General features: G+C 47.1%; 1 protein-coding gene across 3 annotated transcripts in view; it reads right to left on the minus strand.

Moving 5' to 3' along the window:
• Positions 1–19,595, minus strand: part of LOC135900651 (very long chain fatty acid elongase 4-like) — a 71,371-nt gene that overhangs the window by 14,892 nt on the left and 36,884 nt on the right. Inside the window, exons 1-3 of one of the 3 annotated variants that reach the window (XM_070535591.1) lie at positions 17,617–18,922; positions 6,615–6,733; positions 4,983–5,170 (exon numbers count right to left, since the gene is read on the minus strand). In XM_070535591.1, the coding sequence (XP_070391692.1) occupies positions 4,983–5,170; positions 6,615–6,702 (276 nt within the window). In that variant the 5' untranslated portion in view covers positions 6,703–6,733; positions 17,617–18,922. Of the gene's footprint in view, positions 1–4,982; positions 5,171–6,614; positions 6,734–7,669; positions 7,689–17,616; positions 18,923–19,595 lie in introns of those variants that run through there. The other 2 variants (XM_070535590.1, XM_065430171.2) reach the window with 2 other exon arrangements.

Consider the following 19,595-nt stretch of genomic DNA (forward strand, 5'->3'; position numbering starts at 1 on the left):
CAGTTAACGTAGCGTGGGCGCAGCGCATTGTGAAACAGACGCGCTGACGACCCTCCAAAGGACACGCTCGATAATATACATTTCACGTGGTTGCTATGGGCTGCGCGGTGGAGTGCTGCACAAGCGCTTGTTAAGGCCTCTTGTTTCCTGCGTCGCTTTCCAAGATGCGATGTGGCGGCTGAGCGGCTCTGGCTACAGAGTGGATACGAATATGCACTGGGCAGAGGGCAGCGTTCGAATTTAGTATTTGAAGAGGCTTTAAAAATAAAAAATGAATAAATAATAAAAATGTAGACAAATACGGCCTTGCTTACCGCTGCACCTGAGTGACTTGTATGGGCGGAGCCGGTCGACGCTATTCAACTAGATACGACGCTACGCGAGTCTGTACAACGCTTTGAAACGCTATGAAAGTATATACACGGTGTCCCAGCTAACTTCAGGCAAGGTTTAAAAATATTCCAAGGAAGCGCGCGCTGCCACAAAAGACGACCGCCGAAGGCACCTTCCTCGAGGGCTGATATCACCTACTGACCCGAATTGCCTCCGGGTGTGCGTTCACGGCCCCCATTTTAATTCGCCCTTCTCCTATATCATCAATTTCGACCTGGATTCCTTGACATAGAAAAAATAATGGGAGACCGACCTATAGGATTGGAGTATTTGATTTCTGCTTTAAGTAAAGACGTTTTTACCACCGCCAAGCACTTCTAGGAAGACGGGACCGACAGCATGTTGTTGGCTGTATGTTGTATGGAGCAAGCCACGCATGGTGTCTTTTTATTCTGCTTGATTGCATAATTAATCAATATTCATTAACCAAGTACGCAAGTATAAACTTCAGAGCAAAACTTTCACTGAGAAAGTGGTAAAGCGTTCCAAGAAACATTTATTTCAGCAACTCCTACCTTCCTACTTATTTTGTATAATTATTTCTTCTGCGTCCTATAATATGTCCGCAAATTATTTTTAAAAAAAGCTCGTGAAATGCCTGTTTTCTCGCCGCAATTGCAGTGCTCTCAAACGTGCCGCGTACGAAGGGACAGCGCATGTAGCCTTGTGTCTTCCCGCTCAAAAAGTGACAGGGCGGTAGCGCCGCATGAGTCGACTGTGCGATTGACGCCAGCGATGTGCTTCGCTCGCGGTGATTCACGATAACAATAAGTAGGCCAGGCAGCACCTCAGGCTCAATGCACTGTTCATCCACACGGGGCACGTTTGAGAGCACTGCAACGGTGGCGCGAAATCGGGTATCTCGCGCGCACGCACCCCCCCCCCCCCCCCCCCTCTGGCCCTCCACTGCCATATTCCCCGGGCTTTCTTTAGGTCACCGAAAATCTGATACGTAACAAGTAGGAAGTTAGAAGCTGATGAAACTATAGACGTTTCTTTCTCATTGGGTATACTGCTGTGAACTTTCGCATTGCAGTTCTGCCCTGATATTCGTGCTTTCGATTTTGATTAATAAATATTGGTAAATGTGTAATTAAGCAGGAAACCAAGAGATAGTATGATTTGCTCCGTAGAATATCCCACAACATGCATTTGGTTGTGTCCCGCTAAAATGGTTCGGCGTATTTTTAAACAGTGGCCACCGTTTGCTGGGACACCCTGTGCAACGCTACACATCCACACGCAACGCCACAACTCGCAGCACAAGATGTCGGACACTTCAAGCCCGGCAGGTGCCTTATACTTTTATTCGTTTCCACCTTGTCTTCCACGCCTTCCATACACGCGAAATGTAAGCGTGGCGCGGACACCTAACGTCCCCTAAACGTAACGGCGCGAGACAGTCACCAGCAGCTACAGCTGACGAAGATCCGGCTCCATGTATGCATGGGCCAATCCCGGAGCCAGTGAAAATCGGGCAGTGTCGCGGAAATTTACGTTAGTTAATTACACGATGCACGGTTATGTTTAAGGTGTCGTTTATGTACATAAACCGTTTTGGGGTGCCTTGGAATGCATTTCGACTGTTTATAATTTCTTTCTGTGCGTACCTGGTGCTGAGACAGCCTAAAGTGCATGGAGAAATCCCGAAGTCGACGCCATTCGTTTTACGTATAGACACTTTTCGTACAGCAGTGTGCTCTAGAGGAAAGAGATGCATAGTGATTTTGCAGAGGAAAGAGACGCATAGGGCTTTTGGCGACGTGCCGCACGGTGCATCAGCTAAAGCACACGAATACGAAACCTTCACGACTTCTGCCCTGCTTCCGTGCGATCAGCTGCCGGAAATGCAACTTGGTGTTCGCTAACTATATGCTTCATTCAGGCTGCAAAATCTGGAGCAGTAGAGGGAAGACGCGAAGAGTAGTTGGCTGCAAAAATAGTGACAGGCTTATTAAGGAATGGAATAAAACGTGTCTGACCAAGTGCACGGACCGTTGCTTTACAAACTACTGCCTATGTTGCCGGCCCGCCCTTCGCAGTGCGCGACTTTCCGCGAGTATAAAAAAGTTCACTCATTTGCCAACGCTGTATCGCTAACCTCGCAAGAAATTACATCAGCACCGGAACGTCGGCAAGAGTGAGTAGCGCTCGTTACAGGAGAGAAGCGCCGCTTTCTGACATAGTAATTAGTCTCTCGCACGTTAGCTACACACATCCACTCTAAAACCTCCGCGCTAACTTGCGCCCACTCTATCGCCAACGTATTAATGATAAGCGAATCGCCGCACACTTGAATCAATGCGCCGAAACATGGGTCATGGCAACCATGAACCGACAGCACACGAATGTTCGAAGCTAAGCGTTTCGTCACTGTACACATGGTAAGCGAGTAGCGATAATACATCTTTGCTGAAAGCTATTGCAATGTAAAAAACACACATCTACGTCCCAGGCCTTGTGCGCAACAAGAACAAACCTATCGCAGTTGGGCACACCTGCCAGCAATTAGGTAGAAAATCAACAATCAGATAGTGAACGCACAGAGGAACTTTACAGAGTCAAGAACACGACAAACTGCTAGTTAAAAGTGTTTGTCAAATAAAGAATGAAGAACAGAACTCACCGATCCTGATTTAATGCATAAGCGGTATGTTTGGACAACTTGGAATACATTTCTATAGCCCCGTATTATGCAAGCACGGTAAACGCTGCTCGCGCCATTTGGACAAGGCTTAATGAGTTCTGAAGCTACGGCCGAAGCTTCGTGTCCTCCACTTATCCACTTATAGTCGCCATCTGCGATATCCGCCAAAACAGACGTTTGCTGAGCCGCACTGGCCTGATGCACATCCATTGTAAGCACGGCGGCAACGAAGACAGCTGAGGCAAGCAATGGATGCGTCACCACGTGATCAAACATGGCGGCATCCACGAGATCGCCGGGAAAAAAGTATATAAGCACACGCCACAATCTTCCCATGTGCGACGCCTGCATTGGCTCCGCCAATAAAACGTCGGCGTGCTGATATTTAGAAGCGGGCTTGAAAAAAATAAAAGAAAGAAAAAAAACTTAAATGATCAGCTGTCCCTTACAACATCCCTGATATGTATAGCGGCATCGGGCACTGAAAACCACCGGTCGATCCTTCCGAGCAACCTTGGCGTCTGGACCTGAAGCAAGAATACGCGGCGACATTATCTGCAAGCAACTCGCGAAGACTACTCCCACCCGACTTTCAGTCGTCCGAGGAAATCGCTAGCGAACTTCTAGTGCGCTTGTTCTGAAAAAGTTGCACTGAATTTTAACCGTGGTTGTGCTTTCTTTCTTTTTGGCTCCTATTACTAACGATGATGTACCAACAACAGAACCGTTTGCACAATCCTTGAAGCTCAACGGGCAGCGACTTTCCAGCGCGCAAGACGGCCTGGTGCATGGTTCCCTCATACCTGCTCTACAAACGAAATTTCGCGTGCAGGCCACATCAAGAAAGCGACGTTTTTCATTGCAAGGCGACGTGGTTTCTATATGAGCGTATACAATATGGGCATGTTGTTAGGGCGCTTTCTAGTTTGTTGTAGCGCAGCCAGAACGACACAGAAAGTCACATTAAACAACACACTGCGCTGTTTGTCTTCTGTGGCTGTCGTTTCACCAACGCTACAACAAAGTAGGAGGTCTCTATATGTTTAAATGGGCTTCAGTATCCTTTTGCTTGTTCTATTTTAAGCACGTGTTGGTATGATTTCGCACTTTACCTAACTTCCCTTGGTTAACCAATGCCCTAACTACAAAACAAGCATTTGCATCATGTTTCACAAACTTAGCGGTTACTCATATATCTTTATTCTTGTTGTCATTTCCTTTTTTTTTCTTCGTTATTCACCGTTTACTGGTGCTATAGTGAAACTGCCTCATCAATGCAATGCGTTTACTTCACCTCATATATTGTGGTACTGTGATCATTCAGCACTTAAGTTAACAGCTGCTCAGTCGCTGTAACAGGCCATCAGTCGCTCAATCAATCAGACCACATGAACAAAAAAGTCAGCTGAGAACTTTTCGATAAACTGTTATTGAGAGGGCTTGCGATCAAGTTCTTGTCTGTCTTGCACATGGCGCTGCTGGTGTAACTACTCTTGTTCTTCTATCGATGGTTCACGTGCGCATTGACTAATTTACGCAAGCAAGGTATAGATATACTGCATGGCTTCGTGAAACCTCTATGTTTGATGCGGCGTTTTGTGATGCCGCCACCTGGCATCACTTCGCAAATGACAGCTCTTGCCTCCGAGATATTGGTGCCCACATTTTCGGGGTTCCCCCTCCCACACACATCGTCATTGTTTTTGTGTGTTCTTGCGTGATTAGACATCTGACGCACGAACGGCTTCAGACAAGAAGACACGAACCGATTCAAGTACTAACTATAACTTATCAGTGCAAGCAAAATTTTGTGCGATTAATATCTCGGAGGCACATATGACACACAGGAAGCTTCAGACAAGAGGCTTCACGAACCAGCGCATGCATGCACTAAGCATAATTCGCAATCGCAAGCAGAAGTAGTGATAAGCACCGCTCATACCTCTATGGCGATATACAGGTTGAGTGCGGCGACCGTGAAGTTGTAGATGACAAGAAAGGGCTTCAATTGGAAGGGCGGCCTCGAAGCCATGATGCGGGGCCCGTACCGAACCACGCACAGGTAGGCGGCGATGATGAGCAACATCGGGATCGGCGACTTGACGAGCAGCCAGTTCTCCGTCCGCCGATCTGCGCCGGCGCACAGCAGCGTATGCGTTTGTTAGCCTGGTAACATACTCAAAGCTAGTTAGGCGTGTTAGAATTTTAATTTTTAATGAAATACAAGTATTCCGAGAAATTGGGTTCCGAACATGGCCTCCGAATATTTCCTTCGGAAAACGAAGATAAAATAACGCCCCACTTCTTTACAAGCAATGAACCTTTCACCTAAGCTGGTGTAGGAAATACAAAGACAGCGTAAGGAAGAGACATCCTCGATCGGGTATAACTGTACTGAAAAAGAAAGATATAAATTTTCCTCCAAGACCGGTGCCTCTGAATTATGGAACAAATTTTGAATATCGCACTCGCCCTAATAACAATAATTAAAAGGAAACTTTAGCCAGGTTCCATCTCCGGTTTCTCATATTAAAACCATGTAAAATGCAGAAATGCCTTCAATAGACGATCGCTTAACCACTTACGACAAAATTTGTCGCACTGAAGAGAGAAAACCTTTACAGCTCCTAAGGAAGCAGAATTGTTATCTACAGCTACAATTTCAAAACAAATATTGTTACACATTGGTACATTTCATGGAGGAAATGAAGCCCGATGTTTATTACTGCGGAAATTCCGCACAAAATTCTGGTATCTGATTTCAATAATCGGCATTTGTTAGGTCGTCTAAGGCTGTAAAATGTGACGTATTAGATTATACAGTCTATTTGAAATCGCAGTATCATTTACGTGAACTTTGCAAAAGTCCTCTTCACAAACTCTTGGTGGAACTTAATGTGGTGCGTAATACGACTGACTTCTTTTTTCTTTTTCCGCTTTCGTTGCTCAGTATAATTGCAGTTTAAAAAATTGTGCATCCACTTATGAAACCTCGCACTTGCGCCTATAAGATGACGTACAACCATGGCACGCATTCACACCCCACTTTTTGCCGAAAAAAAAAAGAGAAGCTACGTTGACACTTGAGAAATGCTCGTATAAAGGCGTTCTGCGAAAACGCTACCTTTGAAGATCGGCGTTTTCTTACTGATATGATCGTTTCCTCCTAATCGTCGACAACAGTGTCATTGCTTGCTGTTATGAAACACGCACGGAGCTTAATGTTCGGCAACAAATTCGCGACTTCGGCAAGACTTCGGTGCAAGATCTTATTGGCTTGCAAGACATGCCAGCAATTGCTCCGCGCGAGCGCTTCCTTTAAGGAAAGTTTAACAAATCCAGAAGCTATACAAGTACGTCCTTCAGTGCACCGTCGTCATTTAGAAGTGCAGCGCGAGACAGTCGAACAAGACAACGCGGAAAGTGAAGCGGAACAGGACACAAGCCCGCAGTGTGTTAGCCACTCCGCGCACGATGCCGTCTCATACTGATACGATCATCGCAAATCGGGATCTAGGTGTCCCGAAGACGTTCTCGTCTCGGTCTCCAGAGTTAGATGCGTTAGATCGCTTACCTGCGAATGAAGTGCACCATAGGTACGTTTGGTAGAAGCTGGTGAAAGGCCAGAACAGCACGGTCAACGCCTGCTGCACTAGCTCCATGGTGCGTTCCTGTCAGCTGCAGCAGCGGACCCTGCAGCAAGCCAGATGTAGACGACTGCGTCACGAGCTGTTCACGCCCCATGCGATTCGAGTCGTCCGTCAATGAACGGAGCAAAGTTTGGAAGCGCATTGCGGAAAGTATTTCGGAAATGGGTGTGCCCTTTCAGGTTTATTAACGGTGATTGAGCAACATTAAATTGCACGACAATAATGAGTTTAGATCATGTTTACTGCTTAATCACCACTGTTGCGTGTACGAGTCATGTAGAGGCGCTCATCAATAACTGGGTCACATGTGGTTGTCAGCTTTTAAGGGAGAGAAGAACATTTATTTCGGAAAGGACAGGCACATCGGTTTGAGGTACACTGCTCGAGCTTGCTACTCTGCACTTGTTGGAGGAAAAGAATAGAGGGTTCTGTGAATTGACGACGAGAGTGGATAGTATAGGGCGGTAATATGTACAGATCCGATGAAATACTGTCGTCGACAGACTGAGGAACCGAACACCGCAAATGCATTTCCGCCTGGACTGCAGACTGAGCTAACGCTTACCATCGCACTCAACAGCTTAGCGTTTGTCTTCTGTTCAAACGTCCGACTTCCGCTCTGTAGACCCTGCCTAACGTTTTCGGTTGTATATTCCGACGGTGGCCTGCACGTATTTCTTCAGTGCCTTTCCAAATAGCGCAGCATGCAAAAACACGACTAGCTTCCGGGACGAATAAATGCATAAACGCACGGTCAGGAACGCACGCACGCTTGAGGAGCCCACAAAAGCGCGCTCGTCGTAAGCACGAGGAAAGGATTCGCTACCCACAGCAGCTGTCACACTTCTCCCGAGAGACGTGCGTGGAACGCTCCTGACATGTGCCGGCAGTTTAACGAGCCTGCCTTCCACAGACTGCAGTAGTGGTCGCAGGTTTGTCTTTTCTTTCTTTGAGTTTCTTTTTCTTTAGTCTCACTTACACGTGTCAGCTCAAATAGCCGTCGTCTCGGTCTCGCAAAGAAAATCGAGAGTAGCGCCACCTATCAGCGGGGTTCCGTCCCAATGGAGTGCCGGCGGCGTTTTCCCGGTCGGCGCAGCGGCGTGCCCGGTCCATACCTGGTCCGCGCCGCACGAGGAAGGAAGTGGGCCGGAATGCGTATCCTGTTCCGCTACTCGAGAGCGCCGCTGGCTGACCGCGCCAGCTCGCTCGTATGCCGTGGATATGGGCGGGCACGCGCGCAGAGATACGGGCCGCCGCCTGCGCAACGCCTTCGAAACCGCCCCGCAATCATTTTCCGGCGCTTTCGGCGATCCGCCGAAGAACCTCTCGGAGTGGGAGCACCCTTTCTTAGCAGCCGAGCGCACGACGACTTTTCTCGTTGTACAATGCTGTTGTCATACCATGAAACGGATTTCCCCGGTGGAATGCTATAAGCCCCCTTATGAAAGGAGGAACGTTTAGTGGGGCAATGCGTCTCTGCCTGTGGGTGTACAATTCGCTTTTCGAGTTCCGCTTCTTCGAGCACGGCTGCACGGAAAATTCAGAATTGGTGCGAAAGTGTTATTAATTTCGTCTATATATTGAAAAGCGTTAACCAGGTAAAGAACCCCAGACAGGCTGTCCTAAAGTTCATGACCTTGTTCGGCTATCTTTGTTCACGGAGCATATTAGCCAATTGACATCTAGATTTTGACTATAATTTCAACTTAATGAAAACACTTAAAACGTGGGTAGTCAATATGCAACGTACGAAAACATTATAGCAGAAAATCCTTCATGCGGAACATATCCAAGCATCGCTTGAGTAGATGCGTGCACAGTTGAGGGCAATAAGTAAAGCTCGCGTTCATCTTTGTGTTTAACACCCATCTACTACATCGGGAGTAAAAACATAACCGCCAGTGAGGCGCGTTTGCTGATGGGGTGATGAAACTGTATGTGACAGATAATGTGCAACATATTTGTATACGTAACCACCACTTGCAGACACACCGTGCTTGCAGCCACACACTTCTGCTGCAAAACTGCTTTTCCGAGCTCTCAGCACAATGGAGCAGTTGTGCTGCTAAGCGAAACTTCGAGTGTCGGCAAAAAGTTTCGGCACGGAGCCACAGTTTTGGTGTCTTGCTCCGAGCCGATGCTGTAGGAGTTGTTGCTTTCTACAGTAATTCCATCTTACGGTCATGTTTGAGAACAATCGTCAGCATTTTACACTCCTGTAACACGTGAAGACGAAAGCATGCTGCACACGTGGCAATGCATTAAGTTATCCGATCGGAATTGTCAGACTTCTTGCAAGACATAACGATCTGCAGCGAGAAGTAAGCGTATTGTGCCGTAGGTCGATTTCCTCAATGCGAGCACTTAATGCGCTGTCTAAAGGTTCTTTCGCTCTTTCTTTCCAACTTTTCCTTTCTTTCTTTCGTTCCTTCTTTTTTCGTTTCTCCTATCAAATTCAGCCATTGCATCTTTGCTTGCTTACGGAGGTATGAGCCATTCTTGATGTTGATGTTTCCTTTCTTTATTTTCTTCGTTCTTTTTTCTTTCATATTCAGCCATTGCATCTTTGCTTGCTAACGAAGGTATGAGCCATTCCAGATTACGTTATCTTTTTTTTTTCGGGTATGAGCCATTGCCGATGATGATATTTTTTTGTACCACTCGTCAACTTCTTTTGTACCACTCGATTTGATGGTGATAGTGTTTGGGCAACCGGACTAGACGCCGATATTTCCGGGTATGAGCCACTGCAACTAGCCACTTACGGCTTAATTTCGCCTTAAAAATGATTTACCCATAGGTATTTCTGACTAAATAAAGAAAATGTCTTCCCCTGCAGACCCTGTAACTTCGTTTATGATTGTGCTTCCGCAGATAAGTGGCAACATCCCCTTTCATTCACTTATTTATTCACCAGTAATTGACACACATTGTGCACTAAATCTACAAAAAAAAAACATACCGAATGTTAGTATACATAGCATCACCCTTAAACGACAATGCCCGATGTTTTTTCGATCACCTTCTGCTCACAAGAACGAAGGCCCGACACAATTAAGCTGTGCGAAATTTTTGCACTGTAATAGCCACCTTACGGGCCGAGTAAATGGATTATGGTCCCATTTTCTTCCGCGCGATATCTCCAAACCGTTCGCACCTCGCTTGCGATTGGAATAAGATACGATGCCCTTTAAGACATCCATACCTTTTGTTCTTTTGCATAAGGGTAATTATTAGATTTCGTCTTGCGTCTATATGTATACATATGTATGAATATGTAAACATTCAATCACTGTGGTGAAATAAACTCCAACTCCAATGTCTAGTAGTAGCGTTAATTTTATTTATTCGCGTTCATTTGTACCTGACACATTTCCATTTCATATAAGCTACTTCGCGATGTGAAGCAGCGGTCTTGATGGCATTCGTGTCGCACAGCCGGCACCTTCCGCACCCATTCGACCCGACTCGAAAACACCCGCGATCATCTCGCGCCGTAAAGCACGCCAGACGGGCGCCCGTGCTCATTCCGTCTTTTCCTCCGTGCACTCGCTTAGCCTTTCAACCCTTCACCTTCCCTCCGTCGCGCTCTTCCAGAGGAAGTCACGCTGGAAGATTTTTACCGCCACTCGGGCACGTCAAACAAACCCACGCCCATGGACTCCGGTGGGCTTGGAAATCCCGCACCGTGGAGTGCCGGAACTCGGCCGAACCACTCTCGCGTCCTTTCGTCGTTCTTCTCGAAGAAAGGCGCGTTCCCCTTTCCTCGCGGACAAAAGGAGTGACCGGCGGCGGCAATCGAGCAGCACCCGTGGCACATCCGCACCGGTTCCTGGTCGTCACGGGACCCGCGGCGCCGGGTCGACCACCTCCGTCGGCGGCGTGACCTCGTTTCCTCGGAGACGTGCGAGCGGCGGAGGCCCAAAAATAGGGCCCGCAGCGGGGAAAGCGACCCACATTCTCTCGACGAGGGGGCCCTCTCCCCCCCCCCCCCCCTTCTTTCCTCTCGCTCTGCCTGCGAAAGCGCCGGCTGTCTTGACAGCATCCGTGCATTGTCAAGGGCACGGCTTCCGCGCCGCGAACGAGGCGCTTCGCGCTTCCGCGGCCCTGTCAGCGCGGGCTGGTGGCGGGAGGGAGGGGGGGGGGGGGGGGCTGCGACAACGACACCTCGTATAGTTATGCACACACACACACACACACACACACAAGCTTGGCCACTGGGTTTGAGTATATTGCCCTTCGCTTTTTTCTTCTTCTTCTCTCCGTCTAAGAATAAACGAAAGTACCCAAGTACCTTCAGTACACCTGGGACCGTTATGTCAAGAGACGATGATAAGGAGGCAGACAAAGAACTGTGCCTTCGGGCTTGCAGAAAGCCGGCGAGCACTCGAGCATCGTAGATGAGGGGAATACTTTAAACGAGAGGGCTATAAAATATTTTGTTACGCTGAAATGTCCTGGAGCTCGGTATCCGGGAGGGAAAACGCCTCAGTCCACACCACCGGTAACGCTTAAACATTCGCGCGTTACACAACCGTAACCATATTGCGAGGTTTTCTTTTTCTTAATTTTTCTAACGCGCGAGCGTTAAGGGCCCCCGTGTACCAGAAAATCCCGCGTGTCGGCGTCCAGCGTCGACCATCGCTTTGGGAAAAATTCGTTTCGGACCTCGCATACCCGACCACGCAGGCCCTCCATGTAGCGCAAGCAAGTTACTGCATTAATTGAATTTCTCAAAGTGAAATACGTCCGAAAAATCGTAAAATACTACTACGCACAATCTACAGACTGGCGTCGGATTGTAATTTGAATATACGAGAGAAAACATAATTCTGTTACGCGGAACCTGAAAACACACCCCTTTTCCAGCGTTTCTACCATTCATAGAGCGGCCATGGTCTGCGAGATTTGCGCGCGCGAGCGAAAAATCTCAAAGGCCATAAAGCGGCGCGCCCGGTTCCCTGCAACACCTCCCCAGATAACGCGCGCCTCCGCCGCATCGTGGCCCACGCAAGAGGCCGTGTTTCTACCAGAGAGCTCGCTTTCGTGAACAATGTTCGCCGCCAGCGTTTCCCAGTAAACATTACGCTTGCATAACTGCAGTTGCCAGCAAGCGTGAGAAGCAGTCAGGGATCTTTGAATGCTATCGCGTTCCACTCTTAAAGGCGAAGCGTCTTCCATTTTCATTTTTACTTTTCTTTTCACTTACGTACGTTAGGAAAAATATTTTTACAGTGCTTCAAAAATCTAGTGGAAAAACAGTTTTTTTTATTTTGTGGTATTTTCTTACGGCTTCGAAATTTCCGGAAATCTTAGATCTCTACTTTGCACTCGACACCACGGCCTTGCCATTAACGCTTTCCCGTCGTTTATTGTCATATGGCATTGAAATAAAGGAAGAAAATGACAAGAGAAGATAGAAAAAAGGGGCTTCCTGTGGAAGTGGGTGTGAACCACTAACAAAGGCCAAAAGAACAACAAGCAAACAAGGAAACGCAGTGCCTGAACTGAGCCTGTAAGTATTTAATACTTCTGCCTCAACGAATTACCATGAAATGGGTGTAAGTTGCCAAATTGAATGAGTGCCTAAACAAACCGCACGACTTTTGACATGAGTTGACGAGCGAGTCCGATTGCGGCAAATAACATTACAACTTGGGTGAGGGCGATTTGTCATTGGCTATATTATCACGGACTCTCAGAACAAGCACCATCAATATAAATTGAAATGTGACCGTAAAGAAAGCAGAATGCCTGTTACACGTAATTAATACATGAGAGTGCGATGTGCAGTCAGCTTGTAGCTGATTTTGGGCATTGTGGAGGTTCAAATGTCCGTTTCACAGCATAAATTGTGTGACATTTACAGATGAACACGAATGTAGAAACGCGACTACGCATTCCAGCCGTTCGCGAGGCTTTCCATTTATGCTGATACGTAGAACATGGCTTGCGGCGAAAGCGCTGGAAGAACCATAACGAGTACCGAAATCCCTACACTTACGCTCTTTTTATTTATTTATTTATTTATTTATTTATTTATTTTTTACAGCGATAGCTATTATTGGCTCACACCCGTGGTAGCTTTTATGTCCGCCTCCATCCCTTGTTCGACTCATACAATCCTCTGCGAGAAAATTACGAAGAAAATTCTCACCGTGCCGCGAGGATTCGAACTTACGACCAACTTACTGGCAATCCAGGGTTCCACCTCTCAGACACTGTCTTTTATGCGAAGCATATTACGAGAGCTCAACCCAGCTCCTCAGGCGCGGCGGTGTCGCCATGAAACCACGTGACACCGTGACGTCACGACAGAGGAGAAGTGGCTTTGGCTCAACTCTTGCAAGACGGGCTGGGTGGGAATCGAACCAGGGTCTCCGGAGTGTGGGACGGAGACGCTACCACTGAGCCACGAGTACGATGCTTCAAAGCGGTACAAAAGCGCCTCTAGTGAATGCGGTGTTGCCTTAGAAACGAGCTGTTTCTAAGGCGTGCGTCTCTTGCTCAGGCGCACATTTCGTTGCCGAGCCGAACGCTGCTTTGCTCGACGCTCACCGCGTCCAATGCGGGGCGCGTAGTCGCTGCCCTGTAGCCCATTGTCTTAAACCCCTTGGCGGGTCGACGGGAACGCTGTCGCGTTCCACTCTTGAAGGCGAAGCAGTAATGCATGAGTTGTTTCTTCGTCTAGCCGAACCAAATATAGCCAAGCAACAGCAGTTCACCAGGCTAAACAGTGGTTCAACAACTAAAATAAAGGCTAGTATGCTTCGCATCCTGGGCTTAACCTTACCTAAGCCACAGCCATTTTTTTTTGTCTTTCTTTCAATGTATTTCTTACTATTAGTAAAAGGCTGTATGCACAGGAAATATTTACCCTATTGTAAGCACCGAATGGTTATAACCGATGACAGGACAGCCAGCAGTACGGTACATACAAAAAAATCAACTTCATACTAAGCAACATCCTTCATCGCACTGACAACAAGAAATGAGAAGCTAAACACCTTATCAAAAGGAGATATCAATCTGGCTGACATTTACATTGATGATAAATATCCGTCAGGTGCATCAGTATTTCGACAAGAAAACGCTATACCCGCAGAGTCAACATGGTTGATGTTACAAAAAACTGCCATAAGCATTGACGTTGCATCATACACTTGGCAACAGAGAGGTGGTCCTTACGCTTCTTAAGAAAGTAGGTAGGGTTAAATGGGGTCAAAGTGGTGAGCTTGCAAGCAGCACGCATCCGGCTACTTCATGTCAACTTACATAGGAAGTATAAATGTACCTAAAAAAGATAAATGAAATAAAGTAGCTAATTAAAAAGAAAACAAAACGAAAAAAGCACTTTAGCACGCCAGAGCACTAGCACACGCAAGAAGAAAAAAATGGCTGTGGGTTAGCTAAGGTTAAGCCCAGGATGCGAAGCATACTAGCCTTTATTTTAATGCGACAGCGTTAAGGAGCTCGTGTCGCAGAAAAGCCGGTTTCGTCGGCGTCGGCTCAGGCGTGCGGCGCTTGCTCAGGCGCACATTTCGTTGTCGCGCCGAACGCTGCGTTGCTCGACGCTCACCGCGTCCGATGCGGGGGGCGATGCCGCGAGCGACGGCGCGAGTTGGAGCGCCGTTTCTCCGCTGTCATGACGTCACGGTGTCACGTGGTATTGAAGGCGACACCGCCGCGCCTGAGGAGCTGGGTTGAGCTCTCGTAATATGCTTCGCATAAAAACATCATTCAAGCAAAAGTGCCTCTCTTGCAATGCCTCCTCTGCTGTCATCACAGGGTGCTGAATCCTTTGACACACCATGGCCATTATAATTGCAAAATTAGTTTTGTTCTTTTACTGCGACAGCAGTTAAGTGATCGAAATTTGGCTTGCCTTGTCCGTTCACTTAGGTACTCTGACGGCAACCACTGGCATAGTCGACGTTGTTTTATCGTCATCCGCCTGCTTCCTCACACTGATCTTCGCTATCGGCATATGATGAAACAATAGAAGAAAAAAAAATTGAAAAAAGAAACGTTAATGCATTAGCATGCACACGAGAGCCGGACACGCTCATCACTGCGTCGTCACGCGTTTTCTTTTTACCTTTTCTTTTTACCTATTCTTTCTTTCTTTCATTGTGCAAATGGTATATGTGCAGGAATTATACACTCTTTACACAGTATTGTGAGCACTGAACTGTTGTATCCAATGGCAGGAAAGCGAGCAGTTCATACATACGGAATTAACGTCATGCAAAGCAACCATTCGTCCCCCTAAAACTGGAAAGGAGAAGCTAAACATCTAATGAAAAGAGGAACAAGAGGAAGTTGGTTCCATCCAGTCCCGTTGCTGTCTCATCTTAATGTTTGATTTTTTTAAATTGAAACAGAACGACTACTGTGCTAATTATTGTAGCTTTATTCTACCTATCAGATTAACATTAATTTCAGTGAAATTGGCTTCTCCACATTCTTTATTACCATTCTATTTATTCTCTCATTGATTATAACCTCTTCTAAAGTTTTCCCTCCACTTAGTCTGACTGCTCATTCACATACTAGTCTCGTCATTTTGGTATCTCCTTTTGTTTCGCTTTTTACATTGCGTTTCTCCTTCTAAAATAAGAATTTTCTTGACCTGCCTCCCGCCGCCCGCTTCTCGGCCTATCCACCTTAGTGGTTACGAGCCATAAAATATGTCCGTCATCGTGATCATCATCATTATAATGATTATCATCATCTTAATGAAATAGCTGATTCTCTAGCGCGAACCTCTTTAAATGGTCCGGTGACATCTGCGCTGCCGGCAACTGCGCATATCATGGCGGCTAGATATAAGCAGTTTTCTTTTACCGAAGACAGAAAACGTCTCTCTTGGGAAAAATCTACGGTCTTTAAGCATCTAAATTATCCTTGCAACCAACAGTGATGTCCTACTCGATGATTCGAAGTGTAATTTACAAGGCTGCGTTGCCGTATGCCACCGCTTAACTTTTACTTGGGCAGATGTGGTCTGGTGGTATCTCCTTTATGCCACCCCTGTAATGAGCCGGAATCCATCGATCACTTTTTACTATCGTTGTTGTTAATGTTGTTGTTGACCTCAGTGGTTGTGGCGCATACCACAGTGAAGGATTGGCCATGAATCGGGTTCTTAAATTAGGTGGATAAAAACAAGGGAATTAACAATTTTAACTTTGGAACTTAGAAAGTCAAATATTTATGAGAGGAAAAAAGAAATCAGATGTAAACCATGAATTAAAACCATGAATTAAAAAAACTAATAATAGGTAAATAAATAAATATCGTGCCAGCAGTTTTCTACACAACGAAAACAATGTTTGAAAATTCCACCGCGTTATCTAGAGACTCTATTATCGACACGCAAGCGGCTGCACGGATACCATTGTCCGCCATGTTGACTCTCTGACAAACTGTCAAGAGCTCACGTGCCTTGAAGTTTGTGCCGGGAAACGGAAGTTCAGCAAAATGCAATTTTGCGTTTTCATCAAGATGACGAAACGTGACGTGAAGCTGCAAATTTTATCGACTAATACATTTTTTTTTTGTCCTTGGCAGCTATATTGCGACTTTATCGCTTTATCGCTAGTGAGCGGTTGCGCGCAGAAGCCAGTGCAATGCATCTGCAATTTTGCGAATATGTGGTGGCGATCCAAGATAGGCGCCATGTCAGCTTGCTGATTGGTTGAAGGAATATGCCGTGGGGAGCGTTGCAGGAAGGGCCGTTTCGTAAACGTCAATTTGACGTTGCGTGACGTTGCGCTGGGCCACCATGGCAGAGATTTTCCGCCATAATTCGTGGTGCGACGAGCCGCGCGAATTATGCTGATGAGCAGCCATATGCAATGGCGGTCAAGAGGAATGCGTACAGCCACATTAGCCCCGTCATTTGGCACATGAAAATGTTTTGTTCATTAGGCGTGCTCATTCATCGCTTTAGGGTGGTGCTGCCATTTGTGTTTTGGGTGATCATCTTACAAAAGAACGCGTTTATATGAAATAATATTGGTTGAACACGGCAAACTTTCTGCAACGTTGTCCACTTTTCAATGCTGCATTTGTATTGCAATACAGCTTAATGCCTTTTCGCACAGTCAGAAGTTATGACAACGGCGTCTTTTTAATTTATAAAAAGGAATGTACGTAAGGCGGCGCCTAGAATTATTTCCTCACGCGGTGCGAGTTCTACACCCCTGCAGAATAGCCCACATCATCTTCTGGAAGGATGCTAGCGCTGAGGCTAGTCCAAAACAAACCCGCTTGAATCTGAAGAGATCGTTGTGTCTGATTAACGTCGTTAACTGACAACTTTCAGTTGTCAGCTCCAGCTGATGGTACGCCGCTTTCAAAAACAGCTTCGAAAATCTTGTTGCCCCTGCCAACTGGCACAAAAGTTCTACAACCATCTACAATACTATGTACAACCATCTGCAATAATTGCTTTGTTGACTTCTCGTAAATTAACACATAGGTGTATTGTACCATGTCTTTTTTTTTGCACACCGTGATGGGAGATGCTCACTCAGCAGCGTCCACGCGTTCTATGATGCCGCATTGTTCCAGTCGCTTCAACTCCTCCGACACCCTGTTTCGTAACGCAAACGGCAGCCTACGTAGTTGTGCAACGACAGGTGTGCTCGAAGGGCGAATCCTGATTTGATGCACAAAGCCTTTGGCCAGGCCTACTCCCCCGGAGTAGAGATGCGAAAGCTTGTTGTCCAGTTTGGCTGACAGTAGTGTCGGTGATTGCACGTTGATCTGAAGACAGCTGAGTGTATCGCATTGAATTTGAAGTTGAAGGTTCCGTATGGCATCAATTCCCAAAAGCAATGTTCTGCGTTCTACCACACAAAATCGAACACACGTGCGTGTCTGCTTGTAGACGACATCCTTGAGGAAGCAACCTCTCACCTAAATCTGCTTGCGTGAGTAGTCCAATAGCGTTACACTAGCAACGGCGAGTGAGCAACCGGCGAAGTGCTTCCGAAAAAGCTTGTCGTTGAGAAGCGAGGCAGAAGAACCGGTGTCAAAGAGGAAACGCATGTTTACGTCATTAATGCTGACCTCTATGTAAATTCCCTTTCCTGGCGTATCGTCGGTGCCCAGGGTCAGAACTGTGACAGCATTTGTCGCTTCCGACGATTTTTTTTTCGCCGTCATCCCGACCATTGTACTTGCTTTTCGACTGGCACACTGAAGCGAAATGACCTTCTTCTTGCATTTTCGGCACCTTGCGTTCTTGGCGGGGCAGTCCGGTGCATTGGCGCGATGCACGTTCGAGCCACAGCGATAGCAAGCACCGGAAGCCTTAACGGCAGTTGCACTTGCCGGTTTATCAGTGACGTGGTGCACCGCTGTATCAGCGCTGAACTCTTTCAGTTCACCTTGCGTCTGCTGTATGTGTCTGCCTGTTTCAACCGCCCGAATGAGCGTCAAACCAGAGCCCAGAGCCTTCAAACAAAAAGCGCTCACGTATCTGCTGCGATGCTGTTGCTTTCAAAAGCTGGTCACGTACCGCCTTTTTGGTTCCGTCACTGAAGTTGCAGCATGCGGCGAGCTCATGCAAGGCAACATAGTGAGCCTTGACGGGCTCCCCCGGCAATTGTCGACGCTTTCGAAAACGGTGCCGCTCCATCAGTTCGTTCACCATCGTGGCGAAATGCTTGTCTAGCACTGCCAGTGCCTCTTTGAAAACGTCGGTGCTGTCTTCCTTGATGTGCCTGCTGCCATCTGCGTCGTCTGACACCAGACTGTAGTACATTCACTGTTACTCCAGGCCAAGTGCGTTGAGCAGTATCGCTTTGCAGCGTTTCGCCGACAGCTCCTTTCCGCCGAGGGCTTCCAAGTAGTTGACAAACGCTCACTTCCATTACTTCCAGGGCACGCTTGCAGGGCCTGGCGTAGCAAGGAACAGTGGGGGCGGGTTGCAGTTGAACCTTGTGGCTGATGACCTTCTTAGTTAATCCTCCTCAGAACGCACTGCTCAATGGGACCTGGCGCAGGTGCCAATCCTCGTAGCGACCGGGCATAATCTGGTGCCCGCGGCAGCAAAACGGTTCCAAGGAATCTTCAAGGCATCGTGGTACGTACGGAATACATCCCATCCTCGCAGCCATTTTGTGTTGTATCCAGAAGGCGGCGGCGAATAGATAACGAGCGCGAAAGAAGACACGGACACTGAACTGCACCTGTCAACGAGCACGAGGAAACTAGCCCCTTCAATAATTCAACAAAATATCCATATAACAACTCAAGATCAAAGATCACTCGCTAGAGTTGGCAACCCAAAACAAGAATAAGCTGGTTCCAGCTTACAGAACACAACAATCACAGATCTGGACGATGAAGGCTTGTGCGACATCATAAAGAGACAACCGTTGGCATATCAGTGATATTAACACCAGTAACGGTAGGATCACACCTGAAGAAAGTGAAGTCTATTTCTCTGTACACAGACATTGAAAAAATTATTGCCGCGTTACCTGTTAGCAACCAGTTTATTGTTCAGGGAGCGATGCTTTTAGATGTCCAGACAGAAGACCATGTGAACGCCCTTCTCAGTTGCAACTAGGTCTCAGGAATCGCCATCTCAGTGCGAGTGCCCAATTCGTACTTGCGAAACAACTGTATGATCATAGGAGAGCCGAAGCACTGCTATGGCGAGGGCTTGATAAACTAACTTAGACCACGAGGTGTTTATCACGCAAGGAGGATCAATCACCGCATGCATATTTCTGAGTCCGAATGGGAGTTCCGGCGCACGGACACCGTGGGATATGGTGCTGGAAGTTCCATTCACACAAGCCATTTGAAATCCTAGCAATAAATGTAGGGAAGACGCTGTCTCGTCTGGCGAATGACTTCGTTCAGATATACTCCTCAGGCCGGTC

Source organism: Dermacentor albipictus, chromosome 3 (genome assembly GCF_038994185.2).
Source record: "Dermacentor albipictus isolate Rhodes 1998 colony chromosome 3, USDA_Dalb.pri_finalv2, whole genome shotgun sequence".
In the NCBI taxonomy this organism is placed as follows: Eukaryota; Metazoa; Arthropoda; class Arachnida; order Ixodida; family Ixodidae; genus Dermacentor; species Dermacentor albipictus.